Source organism: Aphis gossypii, chromosome 1, assembly GCF_020184175.1.
Source record: "Aphis gossypii isolate Hap1 chromosome 1, ASM2018417v2, whole genome shotgun sequence".
NCBI classification, from domain to species: Eukaryota; Metazoa; Arthropoda; class Insecta; order Hemiptera; family Aphididae; genus Aphis; species Aphis gossypii.
Window position 1 is genome coordinate 86,375,183 of NC_065530.1, and position 19,249 is coordinate 86,394,431.

A 19,249-nucleotide genomic window follows, 5' to 3' on the forward strand; every position below is an offset into this window, starting at 1 on the left:
GTTAGATCCACTGGTTGAGGAAATGAGAATCGTTTTATAAGGGAGTTTTAGAATAAACTATAAGAGAAAAAAATAATAGCATTATCTATTCATTATTAAGTTACAGGTCAGTTAAATATCGTTTTATACACTCGTACCTACTAAGTACTTATTAGGTATTAAGTATTATTACTTAACTTTACATAACAAATTATGTGCACGACAAATCAATTATTACGATGAATGATGATTATGATGAAATGATTTCTCTGAAAAGAAGGACAAGAAAATAGGTTTTTAAAATATTTTAATATCTATTACATTTTTTACATTTTTAGTATCAATAATATTTTCAAGGATTCTCAATAATAATATACCATTTTAGTGTATCATAAACATAGTGAGAATTATAAAAATAAATTTTAAAGTAGAAAATCGAAAATGAACGTGCAAAAGACTGTGTTTACAGTTAGAGATGCTGCTTTTTTTTATCAGTCCCATGCACCAGATGTCATAGATCCCTACAATACAAAATGCATATCTAATTAGGCACCGCGAGTATAATAAAATGAGCTTATTTTAATAGAACATATGTGTTATATATGTATTTTATCGTAGTTTTGAGAGAATGAGAATGTTGGAACACAACATTTCACGCCGGTCGTTTGTCTATTTTCTTCTATAGTGATACGATTTAAATAATATTGTTATTTAGGTCAACGACTCATATAGGATTTTCCTCGTCAGTATATCCGCAAATCTCTAGATCATTCTCTAGAATATTATAATAACCTGCATAGTTGTAGTGAATACATCGTTCTTAAAACGTCACAGAATTATAATAATAACCTCTATTAATGTTTTCACATTTATTTTATTAATCCAGCTTTTTAATTAATATGCATAGAATCTATATAATATTATATGATGTGGTATGTTTTCGATATTATTTTAATAAATTGGTTGATCTACATAAGTACAACAGTACAACAGCGTCAAGCTAGTCTACGGTTGCGGCATGATTTATTGCCCTGACATAATTTCAATATGGTTCAATCTTGTGGAAGAGACATTTTCACTTATCTATATTAATCTTTTAACCGTTTATTTTTATAAATCTAAATTGAAAAATGTTTTCTCATCCTATTGTAAGAATTTATTTATCAAATATTGATTTTTCGTCTTTAAACATCCTCAATTTTACTTTTTATGATTCATACTGGTTTCAATAATTTAATTTAATGGTTTTTGCACAAAATAATCTTAACTGTAATCATCTTATTAATCGATTAATTTGATGATTGAAAATTTATACATATTTATACCGTTTTTTATCAAATATATTATACATAGGAGGCACCTTTTTTAGATTAGGTTATAATTATCTATAATACATATTGTTTTAATGACGAGGTTTTAAATGTAAATTTTGTCTGTCCCTCGTTCAATGTAGGTACATGCCTTCGCGGAACGGTTTAAACTTGGGTATACTGTCAGCTGCGACGGCCGCTGCAGCAGCGGCAGCTGCCGCGGCCTCGTCGACCAAAGACAACGGCTGCGACGGAAGTCTACTGAACCCGGGATTCCCGTTCGCGACACCCACCATACCTGGAACCAACGTGCCAATGTTCCCACCCATGATGGACATGTCGTCCACGCAGGCGCTACTGTCCATGGTCCGGTCTTCGCAGTTCGACGCCTTCATGAGCGGAAAGACCGGCGGCGGCACCAAACGTCCTTGCTCTACCTCTTCGTCGTCGTCCAACCCACTGCACCCTCTCAACGTCGGCTCGGCGGCAGCGGCCTCGACGTCCGAACAGAACCCACTCGACCTTTCGTCGTCTTCGAGCCCGTGCAAAAAACCACGCAAAGGTCATCCGTCTGCAGCAGGCCAATGGGAGAGCGCCGCAGCTGCGGCCGGATCGTTTGCCGAAACGTTCCTCAACATACCGGCATTTGGTCTGGCGCTGCAAAAGTCCCGGGAAAAGGTCGCGCTGACTTGCAATGGTGTTGGTGGCAACAATAAGCGGCTGGGCAGCGTGTCGCCGAAACCGTCAAAGGCACAGTCGAAACAGTCACCGTGCCATCAGGGCGCTCCCAGCCGGGCGTTACCTTGCGCTTCGGCTTGTTCCGCTCCGTCAGCAACTATCTCCGCCAATGCCGATAAACACACCTGCCCCAATGCGGCCGATAAGTCAACTGTATCTTCGTGGACCGTGGATGACGTGTGTGATTTTGTCGGAACCATTGACTTGTGCGCTGAGTACTCGCAGGTTAGTAATGTTATAATAATATAATAATATAAATTTGTAGTAGTTATGTATAAGTATAGTGGTAATAGTTTTAGTTTAAGTAATATTTAGTACTTGCGATAGGTTTATTTAAAATTTTAAGACGTATAAACTATTCATGCAATAATTGTGCATTTTACTATCAATGTAATGTTATATGGACACCAATAAAATGCAGTTAAAAATAAAATTTATGGTCAAATTAAATTTATAAGCCAGCCGTATGATATAGGCATATTAAATTAAACCATCGCATGGTATGTTTTTATTTTAATATAGAAAATTTATGGGTACACGTATTTATCAACTAGCGATGATAAAAAATTAGCTAATTCATATATGAGTTAAAATGAGTTCAATAATTATAGTAAAAGTGATATTAATAGGTACTTTATATTTTAATTGTGTAAGGTAGGTAGTAATAAAACCTAAATTTCTGTATAATCGTTAATATTATAATAAGCATTATAATTTATAAACAACAAAATTTAAGTAAATTGATAAAATATGATTAATTTCAACCAACACCAAATGGGTTCGAAAACATTTATCTTAAAACGCCGGTAAAAGGGCAGAAACCCGTAATAGATAATTAGATAATTTGTGTATGGAAAAACTACAGATGTTATATAGTTCGATCACATAAAAATTGCACGTGGGCGAAATCATCAACAGTATTGTGCTATACTCAAGTGACTTGTAACACTATGGACAGTGAATGTAATTTATGTATATGTGACCATGGATTGCAAAGAAGATATCTAATAGTAAGCTCCGGTGTTGTTATTATTATATTATTAATATGGGCGCCGTGACTTGTCCAAAGATTCAATGGTTGTGCAACATTAAAATTTCGTAAAGGCGTTACAGAGCACGATGTACCACTAAAACCATCAACGCTGCAACAGTAACATCAGCAGGTGGTCTGAAGACATGACATATCGCAAATGAAGATTTAACTACCGTGATCCACATTATAGGCGTATACATAGCTTTACTTTTTGTTTTCTCCTCTTTATGAAACCGTCACGACCGATTTTTTTATTTTTATATCTTAAGAGGTAAACGTTGCGAAACAACAGCCGGTCGATTTTCGTGCCCCGATAGGTCCGCCGTTTGCTCTAGATACACACACACATATTTTGTCGTATACACATATACACATCTCGTGGACGACAAGTGAAAGGTCACACGCAAAACTAACGCGAGGTCAACTTATATATATATATATAAATTTTATATATAAGTCGATTTATGTATATATTATATTATAGAGAGAGGAAATTAACTAGTTTTTTTTAAAAATAAAAATCTTTCTTTTTCCTCCATCCCCTCAGACACAAGGACGCGACAACGTTTTCATACGTGTAACGCTCTTGGCGATGTGATGTTTGATTTATAGCGACGTTTTTCCGCACTTAATCGTTGTACTCCCTATATTTATTATTACTTATATACTGGCATACTGCGTATAGATTCCGAATAGAGTTTGTTTATACTAAGACAATCGGACGTTGAGAATAAAGTTTTGATACTGATATTTTTAAATGTAATTTAAGTTTTGGGCTTAGAACTTACTGAAAGAAACTGAAAAATAATATATACTTAAAAAGTTTAAAAAATACTCAATTAATAAGTATAAACTATTTATAATATCAAATCAATAAAATGCAATATAATATATAAGTATTAAAAAAAATGTATAAGCCTAATTTTTTTTTTATATATATATTAAGCTAATGACTCCTGCTGTCGCCGAAATAAATACAGTTAAAATTTATAAATGTTAAATTTCGACAACATGATACAAATTTGTGTCAAATCACATTTCTTTTCTTCGCTTTCCAAATAAATATTCAAATATTCAAATGCATCTGGATTTTGAACTTATAGAATCTATCAATATTTCAACTGATTTGTGATTGTATAGATTCAATTTTTCTCATTAGTAATGTTTGTCGAGTATCTATGTCTTATATAATATAGCATGGTGCTGCACTCGATCTAACGTAGAAATCCGTAAAAAGTTCAATAGTATAATATATACGTTTTCGTTCCATTATTTTTTCCATTATTTAAACTCCATCAATCACTAAATCCTGTTTCGCAAGATTTTTGATATGTAGAAAGACCAATTTGGTGTATGGTGAATAACAATAATTCATATATACAGTATATCTGTGTGTATATTATTATAGCAATGCGTGTAATAATAAAATAAGAATTGAACGTCGAACATGTCTGCACGTTCTTATTTCGATTAAGTTTAGATATTTTAAACCAAATCTTAATGATCCTGCACAGCGGAGCACTCGTATGCGTTTTTTTTGTTGTACGTCTAAGTCACGGAAAAAAAATGGCAATAACGCATATTTCTGACCCATAGATTATCTATAAATTATAATATATAGCCGTGCAAGACACTGATCATTGAGCATTTCACTTCTAACGAGTCTTATAATACAAATGGCGAAAATGTTTACACACGACAGCACACGCATCCACCATAGAGTGTATCTACATGTATGATGTATAGTGTATTTTTGAAATTGTGCAAACAGACGGTATTTATTTACTAGTGTTTGGTGAATCTACGGATCCGGGCCAAAACAGTATTATTATCTGTTTATCACGACAACTCTTCTCGATTCACTCCAGAATTGATAAAACCTTTAACAATATGCTTCAATACATCCACTCGACACTCCGTATAAAATCATAAAATATAATGTAATTTAGGTAATCTCACTGTACTTTCGATACGGACGCAGTGAAATCCTAACGTCGTATATCGAATATTAATGATGGTATTATGATTGTATTTTGCGATGTGTGTTCGCTCATTAGGTATATCTTGCGAGTTTTCTTTTATTATTTTGTCTAAAGGTCATATTATACTTAAATAATTGCATACAGGAGATTTTGGGCCTGCACGAACAGTGAGTTATTGTTATCAGAATTACCGTTACAATATAATTACAATTCTTTTCAATAAACGCATTTTCGTTTTGGAATGAGTTTAAGAAGAACACCACGACCGAGTTTTATATTATTGTTCGTTGTGTCCATCCATTTCAAATCACCTAAACACTATACAATTGAAACTTGTGCAACTAACCGATGAGCGATTACAATAATATATAGTACACATTATTATTGTATTCATTAAGCATTTTGTAACTAACACATCAGTTACGGATCACTAGCATTTAACTTTACAAAGAAAATGAAGTTGGCGTTTGTATAATATAACTTTAAATAGATGACTAACATTAGAGCGTATTTATTATTCTCGAGTTTATTTTTTTAGAAAATTTAGATTTTAGGAAAATAACATATAAAATATAATAGTAGAATAATTATAGGTAATGTGTAATTTTTTTTATAGTTATGTATTTTTCAGATTTAACGGTCGTTATAGTTTTCATTCATAATTTCAAATATTTTACTTTTTATTTGAATGTGAGCAAAAATCTTTGTGTACGTGCAATTCTGATTTATTATATACAAATTTTTATAGTGATAATGATATCTTTAAATAATAAGCAGGTAAAAGAAATTACTCGTATTTGACAAGGATATTTTCCTTATATCCGTAATGTTTATATTTATATAGTATATTAATATGTAATATGTACCCATAGGCTATAGTGTAATTGCATGGGGGTGTGGATAATGAAGTCAAGGCGTCAAGCGATAGGTAAACAAATTATTTTTTATAATTAAAACTTAAACATTATGTTTGTATATTATGCGTACACTTCGGTACAAATTATCTTAAAGTATTTTATTAAACTAATTTAATTCCAATACAACAAGTAATATTTATAAGTTTATGGCATTTTGTTACCTAACCTATGACATTTAATATATGTTATTTGAATATAATATGTAGTATTCTTATTTAAATAAATGATTGAATAATTTCTCTATTATATTAGATTATTGTTTTTCTTTACTAGAAAATGCTATTGGTTGTGATTTAAAGGTATAAATATTATATATATATATATATGTTCATATGTATACCAGATTATAAAAAAAATCATTCGGTCGTACTTACTATTTATAGTCAAAATGAAAATATTCATAAGAATTTATTTTGTACAAGATAATATAAAATCTTATATATAATAAGTATATCGGTGTTAAACGTTTATAAAAACTATGGTATTTTAAAACACACTTTCAATAGGTAGTAAATATGACCTACCCCAGGCACAAATATACCTACACGAGGAAACTAATAAAAAATTTAATGAACCGACGTCGAATGTAATAAAACTCATTATCATATTATTTATGACTGAAATGTATTATTTAGTACCTACTTTTTACTTACAAAATGAAATATTGATACGTAGTTTCTTAAACTTTATTTACAATCTATTTATGCTACTTTAAATGTCCGAACATATTTATACCAAGATATAGTGTGATAATATTGTACTTATACACAGTAAGTTTAATTGATGCACTGGGTACAATACACAATGTATGGTATTTATAGGTACATTCTTTATTCATATTTACCAGGAAAATGCGTTACAACAACCATCTCCATGTATAATTTAAGAATTTCAATTGTTTTTTTTTTTGTTCGAAACACTAAATGGGACAACGTAAATTTTACTCAAATACGTAAATTTGTATTTAGAATTTGCGTTATCATCGTTAGTTACTTATATTTTATTTTGTCGGAGATAACCTATACAATAATGACCAATTCTATAAGCATTTCGGTGCAAAAAAATCTTTTCCACTATTTTTAGATTAAAATAGAAATAAAAACTGGATCTAATTAAGTGCAAATTTTCTTTGCATATAGGTATACTTAAATATTGATATTATAAATATATCGCGTTCTGCGGTAAATGTTAGTATCAGTCTGTCGACACGACTATAATATATCGACGGATCGCGGTGGAGCTATTTAGACGAGAGTTAACGTAATGGTAATAATAATATATTACATTGAGTCGCGTTATAAATTATGCGTTCGGAAATCATGACGTATAACCAGGTATACCAGCATGGATGTATATTAGCCTCCGTCGGCTATTTTTGAGTTGCAGTAGATATATATTATAATGCGCGTGTGCCGTGCTCGCTCATCATCGTGTCCCATTCATATGCGCCTTATACACCGGGGAGACCAGGTTCGTGATCGACGATAATTGCCGGGCGTCATAAATCCAATATCCCATATTACGATTGGCCAGGTGCAAAATTATTAATTGCCAATTACTAATCGCTAACGGTTGTAAACACTTCAAACGGTCATCATATTATTATATTTTATGTTATTATGGCTCGATCGCGCGAGTTTAATATTATTATTACCCATACACACGGCTCAATCAGACACAGGTGCGCTTTAAATATTATCATCGGCAAGTCCTTCCAAGCCGACCGGCCGACGGGCGGTCACCGATGACGGCCTACTACCGATTATATTATTATTATTTATATATATCATTATATCGCATACCGCTAGTTATTTCTTTCGATAATAGTGCGGTCGTCTGGCGAACAGTTTAAAATGTAATTTCAACACCCCGGGACTACTATATATAGTATATTAAACTATAATATAGATATGAATATTATTTAGTTATATCGCATATTTTATTATATATATATAAATGTTAAAAGGTGTAAGCCGTTTAGAAAAATATTCAAGTACAATTTTGAATACATTTGAGATTAAGTATTCAAATGCGTATTATGAATATATTATATTTTTATTCATATGAAAAGTATATGTTATACTATACCATTATACATTAAAACGAATAATAGTTAATATTAAATTTGTGAGCTTGTGACAAAAAACAAATTGTATCTGTATAAATAATCCTTCTCTCGAAATTGTGTTGTTAATATTTTCCATTCAAATTCTATGAGCTAAATTAAAAACTATATTTTAAAAATATTCATAAATTAATATTTTTATAATAATAAAAAAATAACCAGTTCGGTTAGGTTTGTGCTATACCGCACGGGGTTTTTTCTAACAATTTTGTATAGTTAAATAATTTCATTGAATAAGCAAACATCTGTTATCGTGTACACACAATTTTGAGATATGAGAAGAGTTTGAAGACAATCATGACTTCAAATTAATTTCACTTTAAAAATGTTTTAAAAATGTTTTGTAAAATTTAAATATAATCCACGATATTCTTTTTAACGCAATTGTTTCGACTGGTTGTTATTAAATAAATATTTGGTATCTGGCATTGTGTTTCGATAACGCCACTATCTATACACATAGTATATTATTATAAATTATAATTGTTTTGCATCCCGCGAGAGGAGTTTCTACAAACAAACGAAATAAAAACAGACCGTAAACGTTTTCGTGGGCGGTGCTCGTGTTTATAATTTATACAAAGCAGACTCACACCGCGACCTATAACATTATATATTCTATATACAAATATGTGTATACAATATACACTGCAGGACACGCACACATATTAAATTATGCGGGTAAAAATATCATATGTATGTATAACTATATAAGTAAAATATAATATAGTTTGTCGGCGATACGACACGATCTCGTCGTCATCTATGTATATTATTATAATTTATAATAGTTATAACAGATTTATTTATTTTTATTCAATACTAAAACACCGTTGCCCTCACTCGCTAGTTGCCACACCGGGTGTATACAATATCATCTGCAGCAAACGTCGTGTATTGAGTGATTCACCTTGTATGCACGCCCAAATATAAATTTTTTTTAATAAATAATTTATTCAAATTATGATTTTTGGAGTTTTTAAAGTAGTTTACCATCTTTTCAATTCTTAAGATTTTTATTCTGCTTTTTAAGTATCGTATTATGATCCCAACTTCTTTCTTTCAACTGAGATTCACCTTTTTTTGTATAAATTATTACCTATTGAGATGACATTTATGAAATTGTTTATGTGTATAAAATGTAAATTAAACTCCGAACTTATTGTTTAACGTTGTGTATTAAGAATAATAGGTCTATATAATATAATATAAGTTTAAATTATATGGTGACTACTAGCTAAGATGATTTGAAAATCATAGTAATTAATATTAATCTAGTAATAATTTATTATTTGTATAAATTTAAAATTATTGATAGTATAATAAATACTTAGGGACTGTTATCATCATTTAATATATTTAAGTACCTCAGAAACTATTCGTTAGAATTTTGATTTAGATATAGTTTCAAAAAAAATTTTTTTTTTACAATTCACAGTAAAATAGGTTGATTCTCATTTGAAAAAAAGTTTATATCACTATAAAACACTCCTTAAGTGGTAGAAGAGTTCTAAATAGTTAAAAATATGATTCTTAGGTATAATTTAAAACCACAAAAAATGGGGTGAGTCTTAAGTGAATAACCTGGTACCTACATAATAATATTAATATTATAATTAGGGCTCAAACTTTAAGGCACTATACAAATATACTGAACATGTATACAGTCATGTGTTTCATAAACAAAAAAAAAAGAATATAATCTTATTATTTATTTGCCAATTCTAATATTCGCTTATTTTTACATTGGAATTTTAATAAATTTGTTTTAAATTTTGGTACATTTTATACAAGGTAAAATATTAAATCATCACATAAAAATTAGTTTACGTATATACGTATAATATATACGTACCTATAGTATTATATAATACTAAAATGTTTAAATACTATTAATTATCAAAATATACATTTTTAATATTATATAAAATTAGTGAACATGCAATGATAAATTTTTACATTTCATTTTATTTGTAAAGTTATTAAATGAATACCTATAGTTAATCTAGAAATAGATCTAGTAACCCGAAAAAAATGTTAATGCAACAAATAGTTTGAGTTCTAATTAAAATTACTACTTGTGCTGGGAAAGTGCATATAAGTATGCACACGGTGCGCAGTATTATAATGAATAATATAATGTGGATATGCACCGAGGATTACTACAATATATAAATATGTAATGTATAAGTAACAGTAACCGGGTGGTCTCGCGTGCCGTCCACCGCCCCCTATAATATAAACGTTTCAATTAAATCGTTACGCCGACAATTTTCTCGCGCATAGATATTTCCAGTGATTAGAACGCACTAATGGACGGTGGCTGGTGCGGCGGTGGTCTTCTAGTCATCTGTACCCCTTGGGATGGAGGGGGGATAAGTCCTCGTCGTCGACGGAACATGGCGTGACGGGAGCGGCTTAAAGTCGAGCGAAATCTGAACCTATATATAGTGCACAATATTATACGAGAGAGAGAGAAAGAGAGAGACTTTGGACACGAATGTCGAATGTGGTCTACATATTATGTATATATAATATATATATATATATATATGATATACTCACACACATACCGAGCACTGCGCGAATTATGTGTACATATCATTATATATATATAATACACACACCAGGTCACGACCGGTGATCATCATATGTATATATAATACATATATTGTCGTAATAGTGTCCGCCTGAGTCGTAGAAAACGATCGAGTTTGCTGTATATGGTATATAATATGTATATGAATTAATATAGTGCTACGCATATATTATGTACCACGGTAACCACGCGGTTTGTATATCTCGATGGATGCCGCCGTCGAGCCGTCCGGTGAAAAAGTGATTTTTCAATTTTACATGTGTAAAAAAACCAATGCGTGAGCCGTGAGTCCCAGAGTCTCACCACGGGTGGTAATTTAATAATATTATCATCCGGACGTCTATATTATAATAAATACCATTATGGTCTCATCCAGGCAATGGGTACTGGGTCAACCGATGAGCTATAATATATTATTGTTATAAATTATAATACACGCTTGTTATACGTTGCACGTGATCCTTTTCGTCTTTCATAAAACGTTTCGTTTTAAAACTGTTTCAATATTTCATCTATTTTCACCATTACTTTCTTCAATGGGTGATACGTTAATTTCGGAATTAGCATGAGTAATAATAATATCATATTTCAATGGGAAGATTCATATTTGCAACTTTTTAGTGGTTTAATTTAGGTAATTCGTATGAATTTTTAAGTAAAATTAAAATTAAAATACGTAAAAACGGTTAGCTCTTTCGTTAAACGGTTTCGTCAGGGAAAGAACTGAGCGGGCTAAATTGATATCGATAAGAAACTGAATAAAGGAAAAGGTTAGCTGTACAATATCACTTTTACTTTTGGAAATCGCTCTTTCAAAAATAGATCTAACAATTAATTATATGAACGCCCTCTATTGACTATTTCTAATGATTCCTCTTACCATATCAATCGTTTACTTTTCGTGATTAGTAGTGATAGTGGTGGTGAGTTGTCGCTATATGGCAGTTCGTCAGACGATGATTCACGCATCACCTGTGCCATTGCACTGCTTCTGGTCAGCCGGTATTTGGCAATAGCCTAAAACATTAATTTTAGTCTTGAACGGCGGCGGCTGAAAACTTAGCCAGACGTTTTGGCACGATCCAATTCTGTGTTAAGGTCGACCATTTTGTACTTTTATGTGCGTTTAGCCAAATATTATATTATTTTATACGTTTATTGTTAACGGCGTGATGCCTGTATAGTTTTTTTTATATAAGAATCGTGATTTCACGCATTCGACAAAGACATCAGAATATTAATAACATTTGATAATAATAGACAATAGCTAAGCAGTTAGTGCATACATATTTTGACATATTTTATTTTATTAATTCAAATGTTGAAAACAAGTGTAGGTAAATAAAATATTTACTTACATTCAAAAACAAAGAGTATTTAATCATGTCAGTACTATAGTACACTTGATGATGATATATGTCGGAAAATAGTGGACTCAACATAAAATATTTTTGTCGTTTGCATTACACGAATCGATCTATTTTCTTTTTTACCCACAATGTTAGATTATGTTTACCTGTTCCACATTGTGGTTCATTATTCAGTCTATAATTACATGGTATTGTCTGTTTTGAATTTATACTTAACTATAAACGTATTATAATAAATGTTTAATGTTCATACGCTTAGTCAGCTCAAAACTATAAAAGAAAAATTAAACAGTATTTCTTATTTAGTATGATATATGTATAATTAAATAAATACGAGTGTTCAGAGCTTAGGTAAAAATGTTGATTAGTGTGTATAATAATGTATTATAATATATTTATAGTAGGTAAAGTAAATATTTTCTTCGCATCGTAATGTAATGTAATTTCTAAGTTAATTAGGTTAACGACTCGTTAGGAAAGCGTGGAGCGAAGAAGCTGTCGGATATTTTAATAGCTTCTCGAACGGTCTCGTATTTTTTTTTTTTTTGTAATCGTCAGTGGACATTTTAAACCGAACACCATGACAGTCATACGTTGAATATTAAAACTGGTATAAAAAGTAATACATTGGTATAACATACATATTATATTTATTTATATATATATATGTATAATATATATTATAATGTTGATATTGACCGCTTCGTTAAATGTAGATACAGAACAATATATTTTCGATGAACAGTACCTATATAATATAGTTTCAAAATATCTCTTTTATTTACAGTGTACTCTTAATTATTCGTGGGTGGATTATTCATATTCTTCCATGAAATCATCTACATAATGCATATGTATGTGTATAGAAAAATTAAAAAATATGCTCCAATATGTGTTTTAAAAATGATTTTTAGTTTTAAAATTATATGTCACATAATTTTGAAAGAAAAATATTTGTTTTCTAAGTTTCTTATCTTTATTATTTACTTTTTTAAAATATAATATACATTTTAACTTAATACTTTTAAGCAGAAAATATTTTTTATGATTTCGATGAATGATACTTCGAATTTCGAATCAGTTGTTATTTTAGGCATAATATTATAAGTATTAAAGTTTTGTGAGTTTAATAGTTATATGCAAAAATACATACTTTATAGGGCGTTGGATCAACGCCGTTGGTCAACACTTAAAGTGTCACTTTGTTCAACAAAAATCTACATAAATTTACCAACGAAAATATCGTTTATAGTGATAACTTGAAAAGATATTAATTTTTTATAAGCATTATACGTATATCGTATATACATGATGTATATAATATAATATATTTTAATATGACGTATATACGTCGCATACGAAAAAAACGTTTTTTTTTTCATTGACATCGACACATGCTGGTCTGTACGAACCAGTCTTACTCGTTCTTTGTAAAAAATGTTTTTCTTCAAATTGAATTACTTGAAAATATCTCCTCGTCGCTCACCCAGCCCACAGTTTCGCTCAGCCTTCACACAAATCACACAGCGCAAACTCGATATTTATTTATTTTTTCTGCACGCAAAAATCGTCTGTACCGTATCGCACTCTTCGTTGAACCGTGACGTGTGTGATTTCTCTGGCTTAATCGCACATATTAATAAATAATAATGCGTACGCCGTAGCGCGAGCCGTCTCATTGCGTCTCATATGTTAAACGCGTTTTGGGTCGTCCACAGACATAATGATATTTATGTCATAATATTATTATTATTACTATACACAGTGACGACGGCGAGCACGGTCGTCCGAAAGCGGTCTCGAGCGGCAACTTTTCTGCGACGTGGCCAAACCGAGCGCTGCGCCGCACCGCGACGATCGTCCTCAAAACGATATTATTATTAGTACCGACTCTCTGACCGACCGTATAAATCCAGATCGAATTCCCTCCGTCAAAGCCTCGGAGACTTCTTCAACGCTTCTCCGGTTTTCTATTCGTCGCATATATAGACCATAAAATATTAATAATAATAATAATGATAAAAAAATACTAGATCAACAGATGTACACACTTGCACACACCTGTTTTTTTATTATTATTAAATAGCTATTTTCATTTATCATTATTTGTATTCGCCGTCCTCGAACGAGCACTGTGGAGAGGAGAGGGCAAGCAATACACGCACAAATACACATACGGGTTGCTATTAACCGCCTACCATGTCGACGACGGGCAAGGTCGTTTACGGGTCACAAGTCATCGGTGTTTTACCATAATGAGCGCTGCGCCTTTTCATTATTATTATTATTATTATTATTATTTTTGTTATTTCTTTTCGTGACGTCTGTCGACGGTGGACACTACTTTGACCGTATACGAGTACATATATTATATATACACGAAACTTATAATATTATATTATTCTACATTTCTACACAGCATTTACTAATGTACACAATGCACATATTATATTGCACTGTCGTCTGTAATAACATACGTTATATATTGCACGTTCACACCTCTATTATTATATGAGCATCGTCAATAATAATAATAATATAGTGTATTGTTTACTCGGTGACATCATTTTCCGGAAAGTTTAATATTTGATTTCGACTAACTAACCGGCTTATCCGGTGACGAAAATACAAAAGAAGATACCTCCACAGGCACGTCCTCTCTACATAAATATATAACAAACAATATGTATACGGTTTTACGACTCACACTTTTCGAGTAAGTATATATATTATTACTCACCCACGAGATGAAACGAGCGTTCGCGCTATACACCGGTCGACGTCGTTTATCTAATGTTTTAATTGTATGCGTCGTCGTATCGGTGTCGTTTTCGATATTTGTACAGTAGATAACGTTCATAAAAAAAGCGTTAACGTATTACATTGATAAGAACGTGCGGATATTATGCGATCGTATTTTTGAACAATATTGTTCTTCTACGTGTATTACAATAACATTATTATTTAGTATAATCATATACAGCTGTTTAAACGACGTACAGCCGTACAACAGGTACACGTTATTATTATTATAATACTATCGTTTGGCAATGACATTTTTTATACAGCGCGTATTATAATATTATTCGTTCAGTTTGTCGATCACGCTATACGCGGTACTTGTACACGATCGCGTGTACATAATATTATTGTACAACTACGATATATGTATATGATTACGAGCTGGTTAAGAGGAGGATAAGTGTACCGCAACAACACCGTGGGCCGGCCGACGACGGCGCGGCAGTTCGGAATGGGTGCCCGGAGGTCGGCAGAACCAGATCTCGGGTCAGCCGGGTCATCAGAAGAAAAAAAAAACAACCGTAAAGATAATATAATATGTATATCGGACGCCCACCGGGATGATGCCCACGCCTTTACATTATTTTTTTCGTTTTCGGATTTGACCTCGGCGCATTTAATCGTAACCCCCGCGGGACAAGGATGTAGGTTTTTATATCGTATACGTACTTTGTTTTGTTATTTATTTATTTATTTTTTTTTATGTGGAATTTGAGATGTTATAGACTATATGCAATGAAATTCCGATACGGGCTACATAATATAATTATTGTGCGAATAACGAATAATAATATTCAATCGACATATTATAATATTTAATACACGTGTGTGCGCACCCGCACTGGCGTACTATGTGTGTATGTGTGAGTATGTGAATGTAACCGAAACCAACTTAACGTCTGACCAAATGCAGAACAAAACCCAATGGGAATTCGTCATGGTTCGCTGCGGTTTTGAAAAAAAAAATAAAACATGTGAAAAAAACTATCGTCTTCGGAAACGCGGACGAACAATGAGTGTCCAGCAGATGACTGACACACAAAGAGATACAAACAATATTATACTATTCGCGTGAAGGTTGCCTACCGTGAAAAACTGTGCATACGAAAACCTTGAACTCTCCACCCCGTTGTAATCCGTTCACTGTTTTTTATACAATATTATTTATACAATAAAATGTATATAGGAGCTTGTCGGTCGGCTTGTCTATTTCTCTGGGGAAACGATCGACCGGCGGTGTAAAATGTTTATCTTGGATATATTTTTGTCATTAAGCATGTAAAAGTTGTCCATTTTAACGCAACTAACAGTTTGTTAACGGCAGAATATACACGTTTTGAAATTCGGTCTTACAAAATCATTTTCTTCCGAAGCCGAGATGAGTTCAAAATTACGCCTGTAGCAACTCACAGACTTATGCATAGTATAATAACCCTTGCTTACAAAAAAATCAAATGACAAAATACCCAATGAATATAGGAAATAAAGTACAAAAAATGGAACACTTAATTTATATTGTTACATAATATACTCTGTATACTTTATGTGATTTAAATTTTAGTTTTGAATTATTAAAATGTTTATTTTATAGTAGTTACATTATTATTATGATTATCAGTTATTGTTGATGCAATAAATTTTATCAAATACGTAGTACACCTTAGTGTGACTATATAAGTTAATAATAGTAAACATGTGCGTAATTAAATGACGATTAGAAAAGAATGAAATTATGAGAAAAAAATGTTTAGATTATAAAAATAAGCGATTCTATAAAACATTTATACGACTTGAATGTCCAATACGTTTCGATCTGGTATAAAGTATTTAATACCGACTCATAGTGATACTCGTGAGTTATGTAACTTGCGATTAATATATTCTATTGACTACACTTAAATATCATAATATAATCAAATTAAAGTACAACTTAATTATATATTAAGCTCATAATATACTAAAGCATTTATCGTTTTACCACCCTCGAGCTTGTCTTATATACAAAAATATAGAATAGTGTCTAATTTCAGTAAAGAAATTTTTTCTTTTTCAAAATGTAATTCAAATGAATGGCTGCCGATATTTTAATGATACATTATATAATGTAGATATTTTAAATCTATAACACAATATAATATTTATCAATATTTGCTACAGTTGCATTCCTCATATTTAAATAATTATAGCTTTAATTTATACGTAGAAAATCAAAATCAAAAATTATTATTTCGTGATTTTAATTTATTATGATTGTGGATCCCTTTACTACACAAAGTCGAATAACACTTCAGCGTGGGTTAAAATAAAAAGGGTCGACTTTCCTTTTAGTAAATGACATAAGAACATGAAATCAATCCATGACCAAAAGTTCCGTAGACATGAAATAAAACTTATTATTGTCAATCAACTTGTGATATATATATAGTACACGAATTAAATATAGATATACCTACGCATTTCGTATAGAAATATAAGTTATTGTACAAATGATCCAAAGCTAAGGGTTCTGGTTACAATTTTGTGAACCGTTCACCTCTCCTTAGTTAACCGTCAGCGGCCATCTTTATACTTAGTGCAACTGTTGTAGGTACTTGAAATAACAGCCTCCGAACTTTATCTAATTTATCCACCCTAACGCGATCGCAATAATGGTATTTCACCCTCACTGTCATATACCATCACTGACGCGAACTTTACACCTGATTGATCTTATATTATATAATCGACAGATTATACGCATTAAGGGTTTCAATAAATCGAAGATGAAATTAACTTTTTAACAAGACCGGGTACGTCACACATTTTTGAAAATTGTTAAACTGACATTCAATGTTTAAACATATAATTATATATGTTTTCATACGATTATTTATACATTTACGACCAATAAACGACTATGCACTTTTATTTCAATATTCTCAAAAATCATAATTCGGAGCTCAAGATTCAACTCGGGAGTGATATTACCAGCTTGCAGTACCGCCCATATAGGTGCGAGTAATGTTTTTATAATTTTGACTGAGCCTCATAATTAAGTACATAATTCATAAATGGTCTTATGAAATCGTACAAATTGCATGCTTAAAAAAATATTAGTTAAAAAACAAATGGGCGTGATCGATCGAAGTGATGTATGTCTTTTAAACAAACTAACTGGATAATTGTTCATAATTGATCCTCCTTTGTAAACTTCGAGAATGTATAGTAACACTAGAGATTATAATTTTCTGTTAAATATTTTGCTGCAATCATTCTAGCCTGATCATAATAATAATAATCACAATATGATTATATATAAGAGAATATCACATAGAATGAAATCTAACTGATGACCTTACATTATCACATTATATTTTTAACGACTAGAAATATTACGCATGATAAAATTAATTTCTGAAACTTATTTAATTTATTTATTCTCATTTTTTGATACTTCTTCATTTGGGATGCAAGTCTAATCGAATATTTTAACTAGTGACGATTATACTTTTTCATAGGTTATTAATATAATAATAAATCGAGAATTTTTTCGATAAAACTTTGTAAATCATGACGGGTGGGCTTAACTCAGCGGCGCGTAAACTACCAATTATTATTATTCCATAAAGATTTATTACTATAGAAAATTCCGGCGTAGCCGACCTATTGCCACTGCGGCCGCCGATGACTTAAAAACCAGATGGCATATTCGAATAAATTTACGACAGTTATACTCGTAAAAGTATGCGTAATTTGGCACACGGATGTCTTGGAAAATACCATCACGGTCTTTATATTTATTCATTTCGTACGTATTTATCGGGTTATCCGAAACCGGTCAGACGCATTATTATACAAAGTGCATAAAGTGCACCTAAAATACCTATTCTTTACCGGCCGCGGTGAAAATATCGGGCGATTTGTCCGATTTTTCGCCGTTTAAAATACTTCGCCGGGGGCGCCGAAAACCGATGACCACGCCGTACGATAATAATAATTATTATAATAAGTTTACTTTTTTTTACCGCAAAACTCACGCACATACGAGAACAATACGACGCGTATTTACGGTAATAATAATATATACATCGCGGCTGCCCGGGGCGCGTTTCCCGAAAGACAATGCGAGCAGCGCCGCGTATCGCGTTCTACTCCGCGTGTTTCCCGCACACGCTACTCCACCTTACACAGCTGAGGGGGAGGTGGCGGCGCCCCGTGATCGCTGCACCGAAAATTACACGGTCCGCGCGTGCCCGACGACCCCCGGAGGCAGCCACGCGATCTCCTCCACCGCCGATGCGTATATGATAATAATAATATTTTAATATCGTTGTGGCCTATCACTATATACGTTGTTGTTGCTGCTGTTGCTGCTGCTGCAATGCAGTGTAGGTCTATCTCTCTCTCTGTATCTT

General features: G+C 31.9%; 1 protein-coding gene across 1 annotated transcript in view; it reads left to right on the top strand.

Moving 5' to 3' along the window:
• Positions 1-19,249, top strand: part of LOC114132615 (polyhomeotic-proximal chromatin protein-like) — a 45,239-nt gene that overhangs the window by 17,556 nt on the left and 8,434 nt on the right. Inside the window, exon 3 of the mRNA XM_027998158.2 lies at positions 1,433-2,252. Within this exon, the coding sequence (XP_027853959.1) occupies positions 1,433-2,252 (820 nt within the window). The remainder of the gene's footprint in view (positions 1-1,432; positions 2,253-19,249) is intronic.